General features: G+C 39.4%; 1 protein-coding gene across 5 annotated transcripts in view; it reads right to left on the reverse strand.

Moving 5' to 3' along the window:
- The window catches only part of Scaf8 (SR-related CTD associated factor 8), a 128,832-nt gene that overhangs the window by 87,468 nt on the left and 20,561 nt on the right, over positions 1 to 20,803 (reverse strand). For all 5 annotated transcript variants that reach the window (XM_032894760.1, XM_032894765.1, XM_032894762.1 and 2 more), the window contains 4 exons: positions 16,272 to 16,355; positions 12,813 to 12,857; positions 4,269 to 4,430; positions 324 to 477 (listed from right to left, as the gene is read on the reverse strand). In XM_032894760.1, coding sequence (XP_032750651.1) covers positions 324 to 477; positions 4,269 to 4,430; positions 12,813 to 12,857; positions 16,272 to 16,355 — 445 coding nt within the window. The remainder of the gene's footprint in view (positions 1 to 323; positions 478 to 4,268; positions 4,431 to 12,812; positions 12,858 to 16,271; positions 16,356 to 20,803) is intronic.

A 20,803-nucleotide genomic window follows, 5' to 3' on the forward strand; every position in this document is an offset into this window, starting at 1 on the left:
TTTTAAAAATGTTTTCTAAATTTTAGATTAACTGCAAAAGCACAGTATTTTATTTGATAAACATAAGGAGACACACCTACCTGCCCGCCCGCCCGCCCCCCCGCCTGCCCGCCTGCCCGCCCCGCCTGCCTGCCCGCCTGCCTGCCTGCCCGCCTGCCTGCCTGCCCGCCCAGTGTAAGGACTAAGGGCACTTGCCACCACACTCAGCCGTCAAGTCTCACGCTGGACAAACCCCTCTGCTGTCACCTTGTAGCACTGTGCATGTGAACAGTGGGTGAGCAGAGAGACTGGGTCTCCAACAGGTCTGTACAACAAACACGTACCTGGAGTGTTGCTCATGGCTGCAGTGGTGCTGGCCAAAACCGGGGTGACAACTGGGGGAGGAATTCCTGCCGCCATATCCAGGAGAGGCTGGATAATCTCACTCTTAAAAACATTATTCTTCTGCCATAAGTTTAATACTCTCACTATTTTACTCTAGAACAAAGAAAATGACACTAAATGTTTTGCTTTCAAAATATTAGTACAACTCATTTCACAGATTATCTGAAATAGGATATTAAGAACATTAAAATATTTCCATGGCAAATTACATCTCTAAAACTGTTTTCAACTTTTTCTGCTTTCAAAACCTTAGCACACTCATTTCGTTCAGGTTATTTGGCCATACAAAGAGAGACTAAAATACTTCAGAGGCAAATTCCAACCTGAAATTGTTTTTAACCATTCTGTAGTCCCCAACTTTAGGCAATAGGGTAGATACTTCTGATAGCTACACACGATAAATGAAGGCTACATTTAGCTAAGCAGGTGACAGGTAGGCTCCATCTTCTATATATGCCAAGTCACATGGGATTGATAACACAGGTATCAGGTAGTTCCCTACCTAAACTACCCGTTTTAGTTCCCGCCTTTCCATGGGTTCCAGGATCAAATGAAGTGGGGGGCCTGAACACAAGCACGTTACTTCTTGGCCATCATCTCTGCCCTGCCCTAAGACCTCTGAGGCAGGGGCAGAGACTATGTCAATACCATGTGTACACACACATAAAGGTGCACGTTAACCCTGGCTCACAGAATGCTTAACTTCTGAACTACAAGCAACTTCAGGACAAGGTCCTCATCTAATGTGACTCTTAAACAAATTTCATTTTATAAGCTATTTAATAATTTTAGGAAGACTATTTCTCTACTTAAGAAATGTAGCTCAGTACCTGTGTTCAGCATGTTTCCCTGACAAAAAGAAAAAGGACAATTTACCAAACTCAAGTCCTGTCTAAGAACCTTGCCATAAATGTACTTTACACCCAAAGCCATCCACCACTTCCTAGGCACAGCGCGAAGCCCCTCTTCTCCTCTTTGTCACTGTTCCTACCGACCCTCTCCCTGAAGGTAAAGGCAACGCCCCACAAGCATTACTCAATTGGCCCTTAGGGCAAGAACTATGTTTTGTATGATACATTTATATATTCTACATTATTTTGTGACTTAGAATAATCTGCGTCTTCTACCATTTTGCAAAAATAAATAAATCAAATCTGCATGTTCTCCACCATGAGTCTTTTTCTGACAAGCCCTTTGAGTGCAACTGTGTGTCCAATTCACTACAGTCAAAGAACTTCGACTCAGTCCTACAGGTACATCATAGTGTGCTTTACCTGTTCTGGGTTTCTTAAGTACTTAGGCCTGAGTCCCATTTTTCGTGAGGTTCATGTAGTCATGTAATATATAAGCATCTCCTATACAATTCATGACAGATGTGCCTGACACTTCTCATTCTCTCTGGTCCTAGGCCAACTATGTCAATAAATTTTACCAACATTTCTTCATTTACAAAATGAACTACAACAGATTTTATCCTTTTCTTTAGCTGTGACTGTAACAAACTGCTTGCTGCTAGCATTTGCATGTCTTAGGCGCAAGCACCCTGGGACAAAGCTACAGGCTGTCATCAGTCAAAAAACTACTTCAACTCACTTGAAACCCTCATCGTTCTCCCACAGTGTTCATATGAAATCCCTTCTTAGTTCTCAAATTCTATTGACTCAATTCTTGTATATGTCTTACTCAAGATAATGTAACTTGAAAAGACTGAGTTGATTATAGAGATCTGTATGTCACAATCAGGAATGCTGAGAGTTAGTGAGCAAAGAGATTCCTACTAAGTGTCTTTTTGTTTGATGGAAGGGTTCACAGATTCCAGAAGCTTCAGGTCTGTAGGCCTATATGCCCAACAAAGAAAGATATTCTAAAATGCTTCACCATGTTATTTTTATTATTATTTTAAATAAACATCAATTATTCCCACTTCTTGAAATACTAGTTTACTCAGACTATAGACTTAAATCAGAGTAAAGACCACCTGAACCGAAATTAAGAATAAAAGTCTCCCCAATCCCTTAATGACCACACAGAACTAATGAATCACAACTATTTAATACAAAGTTCTATGCCAAAGAACTATCAATTACTACTATTCTAAGGTGGTGTTACTTTTTAAGAAAAAAAAAGAAGCTGCTGCTGTCCAAGTCGCGAGAGAAAATAATAGTTAAATATGTAAAATAAAGATTTGGTTCACTTTAAGTAACATGCAGTTGTGTGAATTTTTGTACTTCAAATGATGCATAAGAAAAATTATACAACAAATGGTTCAAGCCCTCTGATTCAACTCTTGCCTCTGCACAGAGCCAGTACTCAGAGTACTGGTCACTCTTTTGGCACATAACCTTTCTCTACGTCTGATACTCACTAAGTTCTTTAAAGAAAAAACCCCAGCAACATCATCCTGTATATCTAAACACACATCCCTCCTTTAATACTGAGATTACAGACTCAGCTCATCTTTCCTCATACGGTCTGTAAAATGCCTCATCCATAAAGATTATCCTGAGAGGTGTTAGTCATGAAACCCACAAGATCAAAATGGATTTGTATCCTGTAACTGTCAAAAATTCAAGAAAATCAGTATGACTTCTAAATAAGTGCTATTTCAAATTAATGAATTATTTTACACAGGATTCCATTATTAGAAATCATTGGAGTTGGGGATTTAGCTCAGTGGTAGAGCACTTGCCTAGCAAGCGCAAGGCCCTGGGTTCGGTCCCCAGCTCCAAAAAAAAAGAAAAAAAGAAAAAAAAAAAGAAATCATTAAGGTGGGTGACTGAACATCTAAAACATTTTTTAGGACTACTAGCTAGGCTTACCGTAATACCAAAATAATTAGAACAAAATACAGGAACTGCCAGGAAATATATCCAAGAATATTTACGAAGAATATGCTACAATAAATTTATCCCTATAATACTGACTTTTAAAATTCAAGACATGACAGTGATTAAAAATAAAACTAGTCGGGTTGGGGATTTAGCTCAGTGGTAGAGCACTTGCCTAGCAAGCGCAAGGCCCTGGGTTCGGTCCCCAGCTCGAAAAAAAAAAAAAAAAAAAAAAAAAAAAAAAACTAGTCTTGTTATAAGCCTTAGATTTATGATTCTTCCTTATAACAACCCTCACCCATTCTCTCTTTTTTATAGTATTGTATGTGTGTGTATAAGAGAGAAAGAAAAAGAACAGAAGAGAGAGAATGAAAGACAGTGGTGAATCCCTCGGAACTGGGGATACAGACATCTGTAAGCTTCACGACTGCCTGCTCTAATAGAGAAGTAATTCTCAACAGCCATCACCAACCATTTACCCTCTCTTAACCATTTCGTAGCTTTTATTAAAAACAGAAAAAGGACACCATATCACTTCCAAATCAGTATCACCTGAAGTAACCAGAGGAGCTATGAAGGGAACCATCTCCTTTGAATCTTAGCTCTAGATCCTTTACCTTCCAAATATAGACCATTTACACATACTAAAATCTCAGTGTTAGTCTTCAGCAGTTAGAAAATGCAACAAAAGAAGTCTGATGTGTACTTCTCTATGAACTGCTTGGCAGATCCATTTCCCACAAAACTGAAATATAACCACAATCCTAAAGTGGCTGTGTGCAGGACTCAATGTCTAATACAATTTCAAAATACTTTGGTAGCAAATTTTTTACAAAAGCTGCTTCAATAAATTAAAAAGTAGCAGAAGCAATTACATTTTTCTACTCTCTAAAAGTTCTACGAGTAAAATGAGTGTGGCTGTTACAATAATTAAATATTAAAGGTCAGATTAGCTAAGAGTAAATGTCAACAGGAGGTCATATAATAAGGTGATCTAAAGATTCTATCTAAGAAGAGGGTACCTACCATAGCTCCTTTAATAAAATAATAACATACCTTGTCATCCCCCGGGCACCGATATAAATTCTGGAAAGTGCTAATGATGTTATTACTAAATCTGGGTGCAAACACATCCTTTTCTTGACCAAACTGATGCCGGGATTGTCGCACAATGGAGTCAATAACATACAGTCCGGGTACCTTGTATTCTGGTTTGCACTGATGAGAGAAGAGTGAGAGGGAAGGAATAGAAAGGTAAAATCCTTGAAAGAAAAGACATTATAAACCCCACTTAAGCAAAAACACTGCTCAGGCTGTAATTAATATGCAGACTCTGCCTAGTTCTTAACCATTCGATTTGAAATAGCATCTACTCTGAACAGAATCTACTTTCACCACTCAATGCATTCAGGTCAACTGTTGCTCACCCAAGTTCCAAACCAGCACTGTATAACTGACCTCAATGACTAAAAACAACCTGATAGACATTATTTTGAAAAATCACTTAAAGAATTTAAGAAACTAGAATAGAAGAAAAAAATCAAGAAAGGGTTAGAAAACGCTTTGCAGGCGGGGATTAGACTCCACTGCTCACACTTCTGTAGCAATAAAAGAACAAATAAAACAACCATTATAACATGCTAAATATAACCAGCCGAACGTTTATGATTGTCTCAAATACCTCATCTATAAAGGAGACATGAAACTACCGCCATAAAACTCTGGGAAAGCTGGCAAACACCAAAGCGCTCAAATGTTAGCCCACTGGGTCAGTATCTTTTTAACTTACTTATCTTTGAAGTATTTTGTAAACTAAAGATTCTTAGCACAGTGTTTCCTAGCTTGCATAGTTGGAATCAAGATTTCTATTCTAGAACAAGAAACCTAAGAAAACTTGGATGTCTTTTTATTTACTCCATACACATGAGTATTCTGTCTGCGTGTATGGATGTGCAGCACATGCACAGCAGGAGCCTGCAAAAGAGAGGAGTGGGTACTGATCCCCTGGAAATGGAGCTGCAGGTGGCTGTGAGCTGACATGCAGTGCTGGAAACAGAGCCCAGGGCCTGCAAAAACAACTGCTACCAACCAGAGCCATCTCTCCAGCCCCAAGAGAACTTGCTTTAAAACATGTTAGCTAAAATTTACAACCACAAAGAAGGATGTACTTCTAGGTATAATTAGGTCCAATATTACACTCAAATTAATTTTCTTGAAATCACTGAACAAACTAACACAAAACACTACTTGGGACTCAACATATTTAGAATCATGCACTAGCCCTGTCCAGATCTATAAATACAGCTTTTCTTTTTTAAAAGTTTCTTGTTGGGGTTTGGTCTGCGGCTATGTATTGTAATGCTAAATTCTATACAGGAAGGTCTAGGCCTAGGAGTGAATTCTCACGTTTACAAGCTTTTGTTGTACAAATCTTGTTCCTTGATTTAAAACTATTGGTTAAATAAAATTGGCTACAGCCAATTACTGGAGAGATTAGAGGTGGGTGGGTTTTGAGTTTCCAGGTTCGGGGTGGAGAAGAGAGAGGAGTGAGAAGAGACCCGGAGGAAAAGGAAGAAGAATGAGAGGAGCACGGAAGAAGCCGCCATGAGGGGAGAGGAACCGTGAGCACATGGCCAGGAGAAACTGCAAGTATCTTGGGTACACTGCTGGGGAGGTAGCCGGGCTAGAAGTTAGAAAAGCTGATTAGGGTTAGCCCCCAGTAATTGCCAAAGCCCAATAAAATAACCATAGTCTGAGTCTCACTTATCTGCGAGATAGCTGGGGATAAGCTTAAATTGGCTGTACTACAGTTTCTCGTTTTAAAGTACAACTTTTAAAACACATTTTAAAAGTTTTACATATCAGTGAAAAAAGTAATCCTTAGGCCACCATTTAATGCTATTTACAGCCAACCCAATTTTTAATTTAACCCTGCAAAAAGTCTAGTCGATACTTAATGTGTTTCTTCAAATTTCCTTACTGGTCTTTATCAAGAGAGATTTAAACACTAATGCACAGGAATTGTTTCTAGATGTTTGGGGTTTTTTGTTTGCTACTAAGAGTTTGTGGTAGTCCCTCAAAGGTGATGGTAAAGGTGCTGATTGAACATTTATTATCTGAAGAAACTGACCAATCAGAACAACGCCTGTTTAAAGTTTGCTCTTTTTGAAGGCCAGAAGTTTCTCCTCATACCCCCACCCACCCACACGTCGCTTTAGTTCATGTATCTGTCCCAAACTATCTTCCTTACATACATACACACCTACCTATCCATTCAACACATTTCAAAAGAAAAATAATTTTAACTTAATGAGAATAAAATCCACTTGATTAAAAAGAAAATATGACCACTGCTACACATTAAATAATGATTTATTGACCATATGTTGACATAAATAATAATCTCACATACAATGCATTTTACAGAAAGAATTAACTTATGAGTTAGGACTCACGAGTTGCTAATGAGTCAAGTTAGCACTGAATAATAAAGAAAACAAGTCATCAATGTGGTCTTTAAAGTATATTTTCCTTGGGCTCTGATGACAAATTCTCAGTGCATCAGTGCCCACCCCAAACAGCTGCCTCCATGGAGCAATGCAGACTGAGGCTTTGGAAGGGCAGCGGCCCTAGAGCCAAGCAGCACTGCACCAAGACAAACACTTCCTCCACCACTGAGAGCCACTCTTTACATGAACAGACTGCAGGGCAGTTTCTCACACTACTTTATGCCACCTTAGCATGCATGGAAAAGCAAAATATTTTAATTTCTTGTTTTAAATAATTTAACTCGAGGTACATAAATCACAGATACTTAACACAAAAACTTCAAAAATTCTATCAGACTGAAAATAAAATTTCCTACGCCTCCCCAACATTTTAAATCCGAATTACTTTGTTGTCAATGATGTGGTTTGTCTGCTTTTAAGCTGCAGTCTCGGTATAGTGTGGAGAGAGTTGGAAACTCACAATCATGAGCCTCATCTCTTGAGTAGCTGGGATTACAGAGATGCACCATCATGTCTCACCACTGAACAATTAATATTATTACCATGTTAGACACACCATCTTCAAAAATATTCCAATAACTTTTCAATCTCTCATGTTGCAGAAAAACAATCTTATTAAGAAAAAGGTAAAGGGCTGGAGAGATGGCTCAGCAATTAAGAGCACTGACTGCTCTTCCAGAGGTCCTGAGTTCAGTTCCCAGCAACCACATGGTGGCTCACACCCATCTGGAGTGGGATCTGATGCCCTCTTCTGAGGAAGGTGGGGGAGGGAGGGAAAGACCAAGTGACTACAACTCTAACTGTACTTGTTAGGTTTGAATCATGCCCAAGTTGCCATCTGTCACTATTATCAGTCAGGGTTGTCTAAAAAAGATTTCTTTAGGCAAGCGGGGCACCATTTTATGCAACATGTAAACACACTTCACTCAATAATTCCACTCAGACATGAGCTGTTGCCTTCACATATTAAAAGTCACCATTAAGGAAAACAAAAGGAGACCAGGGAAAATACAAGTGGTTGTACCTGCACATAACTGAGTGATGCTGCTGGTGGCTATCCCAGGGTACAGTTAGGGCGGCACCATGTGGGGAATTCTTCTTCTGTATATCTGAAAAGCTGGTCTATGAACTGCCGAAGTTTAGTGGTGTAAAATTTGAATTTTGGGCAACTTTAGCTGTGCTGTTAATTTTGGAAGTATTATCCTTGTGGGTTGGGTTATAGAAACTAATATTCTGTAAATAATTAAAAACAAAAGTCATGCTTATTTTAGCAGCAAACAAGAAAAAAGCAAAGCCTGACTGTGCTTACCTGGGCGGACAAATACAAGAGACTAGAAAGAGGCAGCCAGCTTTAGTTTGACTGCAAAAAAATGAGTAGCAATTACACAAGTCTTGTCCTTATAAGGCCATGTGTCTATGACCACTTTCTGTACATGTACATATATGTATGTACTTCATAATAAAAAGTAAAGCATTAGGCAAACGCATCTCATCATAACTAGACAGGGAAGTGTACATGAAATATAAACTGGAATAGTGTGGCGTTTATAACTTACCAAAGATATCCCAGGGCAAAGAAATTTTAGTAAACATTACACATGGACAGGGAGCCTCTGGAAGGACTTCCTTTCAAATTATCTAAATGCCCCTATGTTTGTGCACCCGCCCAAGGATGAAGACTAAGTACACAATCAAAGTCAGTCTTCACTAAGATACATAAAAATGTACACATCTACAGGGAGAACAAAAGTGACTATAACAAGTGTCCCTCAAAAAAGACTGCCATTCTTTCTGAGAACGGCAACGGGTGGAGAAATAACTGTAGCAAAGGATGACCAAGTGCTTTAGCTTATTAAAACACACACTTGGAGGCTGAAGATGTGGCTCACCAGTTAAGAGCCCACTCTGCTACCACAGGGAACAGTCCTGGTCCCTGTAGCCACATTAAATAAATATGTAAGTGCAGCTCTAGAGATCCAGTGCCTCTGGACTCTAAACACAACTGTGCAAATGTAGCCTACAGAAGCACAGACACATGCACAAATAATTAAAAAAATAAAAGCAGGTACTTGCATAGGATTAAGGTTTCTGGAGGAAAACATTAAGGCAAGAGTATGTCATAATTTTTATATTTCCTGTGTCTGCTTCATGAAAATGACAAGGGAATCTCTTCTATTACCAGCATAACAGTAGGAAATTTAAAGGTTAATAAAAGCCAACAGTAACAGTTGACAGAATATTATCAGAACCGAGAAAGATCACAGGCCTAATGGGTAGCTAACAGTAGCCACAGCAGCACTGACTGCCTCTGGTTAAAACAGAGTATCCAGACTACATTAAAACAAACAATACTGAGTGACAGCATTCAGCCCTGAGTATAAAAGACAAATATAAAATGGTAAGCTTCACATGGACAAAAAGGAACTTGACTAGTCATAAAAATTCCAGGAATGGAGCTAAATAGGCTTCTCTAGTGCATTTTAAACGGGTAAATAACAGAATGGTTAGGTAGAGATAATAGAAAAGTCAGCAAATCATGGAGTTTCCAATTCAAAATTAATTTTCTCATCCATAACTAATGTAAGTAGATTTTTTATAATACAAACACAGGGTGAATATTAAAAGCTGACTCAAAGTACTGCTAAAACTTTTAATTCCTTAGTGTCTATAGTTTTTTGCTTCAGTCTTACAGAAAGTAGACAGGATGGCAAGATGGTTCAGCCAGTAAATGCACCTGCCACCAAGTATGGTCATCATCTCCAGGCCCCACCCAGTAGGACTGACTCGGTAAGTTGTTCTCCTCGACACCTATGCTAGGACACATGGACACACACATATGCGCACACAGACAAACAAATAAATATGTAAGTGTGCAACTTACAAAGAGCAGAGAATTATGAGAACATGGTGTGTTGGCCGCACTCATCACATCAAAGCTGGGGGCCCCAGGATTTATTCTAAGCAGTTGTCCTATAAGAAGTCAGCTTTAATGCTAACTTTTCATTTGTCACCATCATCCATCATTCTATCTATAAGATTTTAACATCTAACACATAGGACCATAGATTACACACTTGTACTGAACTTGGATTATTTGTTTACAGTGTGTAATGTAACATGAAATGGTACAGTCAATCTGGAGAATACTTAGGCAATTTCCATAACAGAAATATTATGTCCCCCTCCCCCCCAAAAAGGAATACCTGCATTTATCCCACAACTAGAACATGAGTGTTCTCAGCTACCTTATTTGGAAGTCCAAAAGGAATCAGATTCTTGTCAGTGTGTGAATGCTTAACCTATGGAACAATCTACAGAAGTCGATGCAGAAAATAAAACAAAAGGAAGAAACTACTTTTAGGACTATCTCAAAAGGCTAATTCTACCTGTCCAACATTCTCTATAAAGTTAAGCAAGTATTTTTAGAATTTTGGAGCAATATGATTTTGGATTTTTAGATTAGGTTTGCTTATTTTATATAATATGTTGCCACCCAAAATAATTGAAAGTTACAGGCAATCTGTGTTAGGACATGTTCACTGACCTAATAACATGAGTTATCACTCTAAGATTAATACTTTAAGATTAAAAGTTTATTGAAGGGTTGGGGATTTAGCTCAGTGGTAGAGCACTTGCCTAGGAAGCGCAAGGCCCTGGGTTCGGTCCCCAGCTCCGAAAAAAGGAACCAAAAAAAAAAAAAAAAGTTTATTGAACCATTACAGAAATTCATAGCTCAGTCTGTAAACAGGGATACAGACAAAGCACTTCACTTTCTCTCCAGGGTACCTTCTTCACATGGACTGCAAAACAGTCTTATTAAGGTCTTCCCGACATCCTGAAATACCTATCTTATTTGATCAAACATACTTCCACCCCAATCTCATCCATCAAAACCCATTTATCTGTAAGTGTTTTTTCCCCATGAAACCTGATTATACAGACTGACTTTTCAATGAGGAGCTAAGTCACCAACCAGGAAATGGAGGAAATGCACATCTCAGGCCCCTCCCCTAATTCAGTGACACCCTGCATTCCAGCAACATTCCCTACACAATATTCCCACAGTTACACTCAAGTGCTGGCTTTGACATTAGACCCTTTAAAAAGATTTACACTGGTGGAAATGTTTAGTCACTATCGCTGCACTGTACAGTTTGACTTCCTTCAAGTTTTATCTTTATCTAAACTACTTAATCCCAAAACGTTTAACAAGTGTTTTATGGAGAAAACAAACACCTTTTTAAAAAGGGAAAGAGGTGGAAAGATGGCTCAGTGCTTAATTAAGAGCATATACTGCTCTTCCAAAGGACCAGGGTTTGACTTCTAGCACACATATGACAGCTGACACAGGCTATGGCTGCAGCTCCTGCTGCCCACCATGAATATAAGCCACACTGGTTCACACACTTACATACATGCAAGCAAAACACTCATACAAATAAAAAATAAATCAAAAACTATAAATTAAAATATTTATTCATTTAGGTAGTATAGAATAGTTTATTTAGGGGATGGGAAGGGGAGTTGAGAAGGGAGCAGAGGCAGAGAAAGAGAGGGCACAGAGGCAGAGAGAGGAGGCCAGCCACAACATGTGGAGAGGGAAAGGGGTCAGAGAGAGAAAAGGGGCAGAGCAATTTTTGTTTTCTTATCTTTTACTTTTATTATTGGTTTGTGAGACATGGTCTCTAAATATCCCTGGCTGTCCTGAAACACACTATGGTGCTGGCGTTGGATCCACAGAGATCCAACTGCCTCTACTAAATGCTCCCATTAAAGATTGTCCACTACACTCAACTAAAATGATCTTTGTTAAAAGAGGGGAGGAAACAACAACAGGTTATTTCTATTCAAGAAAACCCAGTTTAAAAACACAGTAATCTTATTTTGATCCCTTCACCTTCCATAATACACTGCAACCTTGCTAAATGTTAATACCAAGTATAAGTCAGTAAAATGTAAGTTTCTTAGGCATAAGTCTTAAACAGACCTGCCAGAAACAAGAGTACAAAGAAGGATGATGAGACACTGAGACTCTAATAAGTTTGTATGCTAGAAAGTTTTGTGTCAACTTGACACAAGCTAAAAAAAGTCACCTGAGAGGAAAGAGCTCTAATTAAGAAAATGCCTCAATAAGTCCAAGCTATAGACAAGCCTGTAAGGCATTTTCTTAATTAGTGATTGATGGGGGAGCCCAGTGCATGGTGCCGTCCATGGGCTGGTAGTCCTGGGTTCTTTAAGAAAGCAGGCAAAGCACCCATGGGGAGCAAGCCAGTCAGCAGCATCGCTCCATGGCCTCTGCATCAGCTCCTGCCTCCAGGTTTCTGCTCTGCCGGAGTTCCTGTCCTGACTTACTTCAGTGATGGACAGTGATGTGGAAGCAAAGCCAAATAAACCCTCTCCTCCCCAAGTTGCTTTGGTCAAGGGGTTTCATCAGAGCAATAATAACCATAACTAAAATAGGATGCAAGACTGTTAATTTCAGCTTTTATCTACCTTGTGTCCCCTGGGGAAAAAAGCTAAAAGGTCTATAAAATAAGATGTAGCACTGCTTAATGCACTGGTGGTTCCAACAAAATGAATGAGGGAAACAATTGTTGAGAGACAATAATTTAACCCATATTTAACATAGACACAGAGTTGCTCTCTAAGTATACAGCTTAAAATGACTAGTGAGAATGATTTGTAACATTTGGGGGTAAAAATCATAAGGACATAACTTTGCAAGAGAAAACAAATTTAACAAAAATATATGCCAAAAGGCAAACATTTAGTCTAAAGGAGAATATTAAGAGTTGGAGGATGGCTCAGTGGTTAAGAGAAGAGCACTTGCTACTCTTGCAGAGGACATGGGTTCAGTTCCCAGAACAAATGGTCAATCACAACCAATTCGTAACTCCATTTCTAGGGGAACCAGTACACACTTGGTACACATATATACAGGTAGGTAAAACACTCATACACATAAAAAATATTTGTTTTAAGTTAAATTGCATATATTTAAAAGTAAATAACTAATGAATAAATGAGAACATAAGCATCAATACAAGTTACAGCACATTTAGCCCAGGTAGTAAGGAGCACATGTACTTACTTTCTGAATGAATTTCTCAACACTCTGTACCACATGTTTATAGAACTGTAGAAAAAGAGAAAGAAAACGATTCTAAAATCAGTTTGCTTGATTAAATTTTTCTGATAACCACAGGCTTAAGAACTCCAAAGGTCAATTAAAATAATAAATTTTAGTCAAACTTTTGGGTTTCACATCATTCACCTTACAGGAAACTAGCTATCACACTGAATTTTTTAAGCAATCCTCTAAAACTTACGCACAGTGAATGCATCTAAAGTGTGCTGTGTAAAACCATTCTAGCTGGTCAGGGCAGAATATGCCTGTAATTCCAGCCTCAGTGAGGCTGAGACTAAGTGATGACAAGCTGGGGCCAATCTCCGCTACAGTGAAACCTTGTCAAAAAAACAAAAGCAAAGAAATCTTTAAGAAAGCATACTTTGAAGTTTTTCATGAAATATACCAATTACTAATTTTTCAGACTAGTACTGCTGGTATTAACATACATGTTTGCATATTCTTAGAACCATTATCCAAAGAATCAGATCATTGGAAATAGTGTAAACTACAAGAGAATAAGCTTATGCACACCAGGCCTATCAGACGCACTTAAAACAGACACACTAACTAGCCTCTTTCATAATCTTAAATGTGCTTAAATGTGCTTGTCACTATCTTTATACCTCACCTTTGATTTTTTTGTTTTGTTTTGTTTGTTTTTACATAAAAATATGGGGATTTACATGCACACTCACACACATATACACACAAAGACTGGCAAGATGGCTCATCAAGTAAAGGTGCTTGTCACAGAAGCCTGACTAACAAGCTGAGTTTGGTCCCTAGGACCCACACAAAAGAAAAGAATTAATACATGTAAGTTTGTCCTCTGGTCTTTAAGCAGATGCCATGGCAAACACACACACACACACACACACACACACACACACACACACACACACACACACACACACACACACAAACTTAATATTTTTAAACTTTAAAAAGAAATCAAGTAAATTTCTTCTGGTAGTAGTTACTAGTAATTAGGACTTTGTTGGTTAATATGTTGCAATAATTCAAAAGGCAATTTAATAGCTGCTGGGTCTAGTTAGAGCTAATATTTTAATCACTAAATATTCATATGTTAGTACCTACTTAAATAGAAGCAATCATCCATTTTTAATATCCTTGCTAGAAGGAAATCTTAGACCGGTAGACAAGAAACTATGTATGACTGAATTTGAAAAGATTTTTTTAAACAAATTATCATGTGTTCTTCTCCAGAGTCCAACCTTTCCCTGTGGTTCCAGAGTATGGATCAGTTAATGCAGGCTCAAAGCTCACTGCATCAGGGCAATGAATAACTTTCCCTGGTCTCTTCCTAAAATTCAAGTACTTTATACACTTTGAAGCACACAATTATTTTCCATGATTTGTTTTCAGATCTATATACAACCAATAAGAGAAAAAACCAACACACTAAATTTTATTTCCAAGTTTTTCACCTAGTTAGAGTTAAAATTTTGCGTCAGTGTAGTGACAAATGCCAGTATCAGAACACCTTTGCTCTGTGGTGTGGTTATATCAAAACTAACACCTGTACTATAAGGGAAATGCTTGTTTCAAAATTTGTTTTCTGTGTATGAGTGTTTTCCCTACATGTACATGTGTGAACCAGGTATGTGCCCAGTGGCCTTGGGGGTCAGAAGGCACTGAACCCTCTAAAACTGGAGAGGACTGAGCCAGCTGTGAGTGACCTTGTGGGTGATGGGAACTGAACCCAGTCCTCTGCAAACCGGAGCACAGAACCTGTCTCTAGCTGGAAGATTCTTTTCAAAATGTGTTTTTTATGTAAATGTGGGTTTTTTTTAAGTGGCAGATTTATTTTCTACAAGGAGAATGTATTAATACTGTAAAGTTGAAGTAAATATATAAAATCCATTCTTTTATAAAACTAGGGAGGAGCTGGGCAAACAGTGAACAAGCATGCAGGCTGGAGTTCAGTTCTCAAGCACCCACAAAAATTCAAGTGGTGAGCGAACAGATGAAGAAAGGACAGCTGTAACAGACATAAGTGCTTCTGTCCTATTTTGTTAAGAAGGTGTTTGTGCATATGCACATGTATAGTGTAGATATTTGTGTTGCTTTTATTCTGTCTCTTTCATATAACGTGATACAGATTGAGGTACAACTCAGGGCCACCTATTCTGAAATACATAGTGCACTTATGTTAGGTATGAGCTGGTAATTGTTGTCATTTGGAATTTAAGCAAGAGAGAATGTGACTGTATGTCAGGTTGTTTCAAAATTCAGATTAATCTTGACTGTCACTTAACTACATCTGGAATCATCTAAATACAAATTGCAGGGCACACCTATGAGCACAGATCATTTGAGGTGGCAAACCCCACCTTACCTCTGGGCCATACCTTCTGGTAGCCACCCACATAAAAGACCAAGAAAAAAGGAAGCTTTGGCATTTTATCTACTTGCCCTCATTCTTACCTGCAAGTCCATCCACCCTGCTGCTGAGGCATTTATTCTTTATGCTGGTGTTAAACCTATTTCTTCAGGAGTCTAACATAGGACTGAAAACTTGCAGCTCTCTAGATAGCTTCTAGACTGGGACGACAGCAACCAGACTTTCTGCCTTTCTGTCTTGAGACAGCCATTGGTGGACTGCTCAAAGTACAGTCTAAAAACCACTTTAATAAATCCCATTTAAACAGAACCTCCTATTTCTTAGAGAGCTCTAACTAAATAGTTTATTTTCCTGTTACTATGACAATATCCCAATGAAAGCCAATTCAGTACAGTTCCAGGTCAGTCTTCATGTCAGAGAAGTTATAAAATCAGAAACCTGAGACACTTGGTCACACACAAATCCAGTCAAAGCAAAAAGAAACGGGCATGGCTCAGTGTTTAAAAGTACTTCCCAAATAAACTCAAGGGCATGAGTTCAACCTTCACATCCTGTGGTGAAAAGAGAGGCAGCTGTCCTCTAATTGCCAGACATTCACAAGCACACCCTACAGTGTGACAACGCTAGTTACTAAGTGCAGGTGCAGCAGCAGCAGCAGCAGCAGCAGCAGCAAATGATGAGGACGGCTGCTGCTACTCTGCCCCCACTATCTGTTTATACAGGCCAGGATTCTAGGATGGGAAATAGTTCCACCATCCAGAATGGTAATTCCCCACAGGCAGCAAACCCCAAGACCATCTCCCAACTAATTCTAGATCATGTCAAATTGACAATGTAATACTTTCCCACAGACTATCTCAAAAAAGGGGGTGGGGGGTTGGGGGGGGGGTGGAACACAATGCAGGAAGATGCCTGACACAGTCTGGACTCTACAGGACCCTTTGTGCATGGTACATGTATTACCTCCCCACCCCCCATACACACACATACATATACACACACAAATATAAGGGTTATTTTCTTTTGAAGACACAAAAGTAAAATTTGTTACTCACCTTAATAGCTTTGATGGCTGCCTTTGTAATCTGGGTCATTTTTGCTTTAGAAATGGGTGGCTTATAGTCATTCAGCGAATACAACTGAAGGGAAAAGAAAAGCAAAGGTTAAGTATACTAGGCAATCATGAAACTACTAGAATTTCTATTTTTTATTCTCAATGAAACATAAAGGACATCGTTTCTAAAAAGTCAAGCTCAACAACACTAAGCGCAGGGGATGGGGAATCACAATCTGCTAGTACCTCCCACTTGCTCTGTCATAGTCAGTAAGCAGAAAGAGAGAGAGAACGTAAAACTTAGAATCCTCACACACTATGAAGAATACCGAATGGTGCAGCAACTCTAGAACTCTGCTTACAAGCTGGCAATGTGGCTCCATGGGGGGAGGGGATTGCCGCCAAACCTAACAACAGCAATCTGAGTTCATTCTCCAAAATCTACAAGGTGGAAATGAAGAACCACTGCCACCTGACAAGTTGTCCTTCCACAGGCTTGCTATAGTATGCATATGTCCCCTTTCCCCCACACACATGCACACACATATGCACACTAAATAGAAAAAGATAAAACACTACAGCAGAGCAGCTTCTCAACAGATAGTAAAGTCATTCCTGCTCCTACATCCACACCTAAGTGAGCTAAAAAGAACCATTCACATTACAGTTTGTGCCTCTGACACTGAATATGGTGGCAGACAACTTTAATCCCAATACTTGGGAAAAAGAGGCAGACTGATCTCTGTGAATTTGAGGTCAGCCTGCTACAAAAGCAAATTCCAGAACAGGTCAGCCATGGCGATATACAGTTGAGACTCTGCCTCAAAAAAGAAAAGGAAACCCTGCACCTAATGATCAATGCAGAGCTATTCAATGTAAAGTCCATTAAAACCTCACTGAAAAAGTAGCAACAACCCAAACGAAGTGATGCTATGTTTTAACTGAACTGTCTGTCAGCCATAAAGAGGAGTTAGATCCTTAGATATATAATACGAATGAGTCTTGAGAACTGTTTAGGGAGAGGTAAGACATCTCACTAAATTGTCCATTTTGGCCTCAAACTGGCCATTCTTTGGCTTCGGCCTAGCGAATGGTTACGATTACAAACATGTGCCTGGCCCTTGGAAATACTATGCTAAGTTAAAAAGAAAACTGGATAGGTAGCACGTGAGGCCCTAGGTTTAATACAGGTATTGAGAGGATGAGGGAAAACTTATGATTAGCAATTCTATGAAAGGTAATAAAAATATTCTAAAGTTAATTGTAATTATGGTTGCACAATGTAGTGAATATACTCAAAATGGCCACAGTGAGATCGCTGACTTTGTACATTTTCACAATTATGCTTTGTAAAGCCAGTGCACACCTCTACGCCCAGCATTTGAGAGAGATGTAGGTATGTCTGAGTTTGAGAAAAAGCCGAGCTAGCTATGGATACAGTGGGCCTTAATGAAAGGGGAGGGCAGCAAAGAATAATCAGTGAATAATCCTTTTTAAATCTCAAGGATTCTAATGGTCCAAAACAGTCTACCTCTTGATCTATTTTAAAACTCCTCCTATAATGCTCAGAGAGAAATAATTTAAGAAAAATTAGACAATAGAGAACTGTGGTCAAATGAAAGCTGACTAAAAATTCTGCTGTGTTCAGTGATACTATGGTGAAGACATACTCTGAGCTTTAAGCCAGAACATAGACCAGTCTAAATCACCACTCCCCACCTGAAGAACACTTAAATAAGGCAAGTCCTTTTATGGTGGTTATAGTAAAAAAAGGGGGGGAAAAAATCACCACTTCCATCACTTCCCTCTGGGCAAAACCAAACTGCATTGAAGGCACTGGCCGCTCCCATCAGCAAGATCAGTCTCTACTCCTCTCTGCTCTTGGCTCCTGCACTCTTCTCAGTCCCTGCCACAGTCCATTCTCTGTAGTCTGTTCAGATACTTTCTCCCAGGGCTTGCCCACTAGTTAACTTGTACCTCTCCCTAAATCACCAATGAGGAAGGCTTTTATAATCCCTAGTGCCAAGTTTCTCTTATGTCTTCACAGGTCTGGCCAGTCACCTCTGAAGTCATTAATCTGCCTAATTATGTCTAATCTTTGAATTTTAAAAAGAACTGCTACAAAGGTAAAGGTGATGGTGACCAACACGAATAAACAATCTAAGAAGTTACCTGGCTAACGACAGCCCAACTGTGATGCCAACAGAAAGCAATCTAAGATTCCAGTTAACATCGCAAGCAACCTTTCTCTTCAGTGTCCTCTGGGGGCACACGTGTTCATTACATCATCTCACTAAAATCAGGTCCCAACAGACACTAAGAAGGTTGACTCCAACTGTGGCAGTGGGGTGTAAAAAGAAAGGCCCGGGGGTTGGGGATTTAGCTCAGTGGTAGAGCGCTTGCCTAGCAAGCGCAAGGCCCTGGGTTCGGTCCCCAGCTCCGGGGGAAAAAAAAAAAGAAAAAGAAAAAGAAAAAGAAAGGCCCGAACACATTTGTGGGCAATATCAACAGAATAAAGTTGCTCTTATGTGGCCAGCAATGAGTCTACACCTTTAATCCTAGCACTAGGAGGCAGAGGCAGGTGAGTCTCTTGCGTTCAAGTCCACCCTGGTCTACAAAATGAGTTGCAGGACAGCCAGGGCTACAAAGAGAAGCCCCAATTGGGAGGAGGGAGTGTTCTCATGTTACACTTTAGAGGTTTCCTAAGAGAGGCCAAGCTTGAACTTGGCCACACTAAGCTCCTTGAATCCCTGCCTCATGCAATCATAGGTACACAGTAAACGCTCCTGCTACTAATGAGGGCCATTACCTGAACAGAACCCAATGCAAGCATCATATTCTAGAACCTCCTAAAGGAGAAGCTGAGGACTACTCTCTGAAGTGTTTCATTATGCTGACAGAGCACTGACTAGTGAGGTGCAGTGCTCCTAATAGATCATCACATCTGTTTGGCTCTACTCTCATAGCAAGACACCAATAAACTTTGAACCAAAATAACCAAACACTCCTACCGCCGATATACTGAGACTCAGCACCCAATTTTAATACAACATTCATACTATTTCAAACAAAATTTTTAAAAACATTTTCATTTCCTTCCTGATTTGACTAATACCCAATCAGTCCTATGGCTTTGGAAGAGCCTAACAGAATTTATTATAGGTCATGTCCCAGAAGCCTCAAGAGACATCAGCACAGGTTCATCTGTGCCTTCAAGGCTGAGGACTCTAACCAAATGAATTAAGAGAAGGTATGAATCTAAAATAAAAATAATTCATCTCTTCCCAAAATAACCTTTTAGGGCTTTGAAAATATGGATCAGTGTCTCTCAAATCTCCAAAGACTTCAAAAGCCTAAGTTCCTGCCAATCCAATCTTGACACTTTCAAAATTGCATGCTGACCAGACATAATTGTTTCTTCCTCCTGTTCAGAAGGCAGTAAATAACTTTCAAAATGAAAAGAAGGACAAGAAACAACAGGTAAGAGATGTCATCAGCTTCTAGAAAATGAAGTCGGTATCTGATGAACCAAGGAAACCATGATCACAGCACATACATAGCTGCTGGACAACACATCCTCCTAGGGTCTCACTACTTTGTCAAGGGAGCCATTGTCCCACCCTATTACTGCAACAACGAGCACTGTCTCAAACCCAACCATCAGCAGTATCAAAACTGGACTTGGTGACATGAAAACAAGTGCTGAAAGAACTTAAGTGTGAAGTAAAAACACTGTTCTTTGGGGGACTCAGGCATTGAGCCAGAGACTTCAGGTCTCTTGTTTAAGTTACCTTGAAAACTACCATTTATTTCCACAGACCATCCTCTTCAAAAGTCCCAGCCTCCACTATATTTAGATATAGGGTCTCTTTGGAGGTGATTAAATGACATCATATGGACCCCTTAGGGCTTTGGCTCACACATACACAGTACTTTCAGCACCCCATCCTCCCTTTCTCTGTGAGAAGGCAGATATGCATCAGCCAAGAACAGTTTCTCCCAGGAACTCACGGTCAGCCTACACTGCCTAACCTCAAGAACTATAAAAAAAATTATTTTCAACTGTTTAAGACACCATAAAAATGGGTTATATGAAAGTTTCCTACCAATTAGAACCAATTAGAACATTGGGAAAAATAAAATACAGTCATAGCTCTTACAAATGTATGTCCTCCAAATTGAACATTCTCTCCAGTAAAGAGGATCAGCACATTCAGAAAATTCAAAAGGCAAACTACACACAGAGGTTAAAGATAAAACATATCAGACTCAGGAAGTTCTAAGATGCAGGTTTCATCATGCTGGACAGGCCCTTCATGCTGCCAAAACTAACCCTAATAAGCTTACTGCTTTGTCCAGCTGTATGGGTGCAACTATTTCTTTGATCTGTCAACAGTGTCCTGAGATAAAGGTGTTTATTCATTTCTTGCTAGGAATAGTCACACAACACAACTGGTGTCCAAAGGGACTACTATAACCAAAATAAGACAAAGAGGAGTCATTCCACAGCCCCAGCAAATGAGGCCAATCTGT

Source organism: Rattus rattus, chromosome 2, assembly GCF_011064425.1.
Source record: "Rattus rattus isolate New Zealand chromosome 2, Rrattus_CSIRO_v1, whole genome shotgun sequence".
Classification (NCBI taxonomy): Eukaryota; Metazoa; Chordata; class Mammalia; order Rodentia; family Muridae; genus Rattus; species Rattus rattus.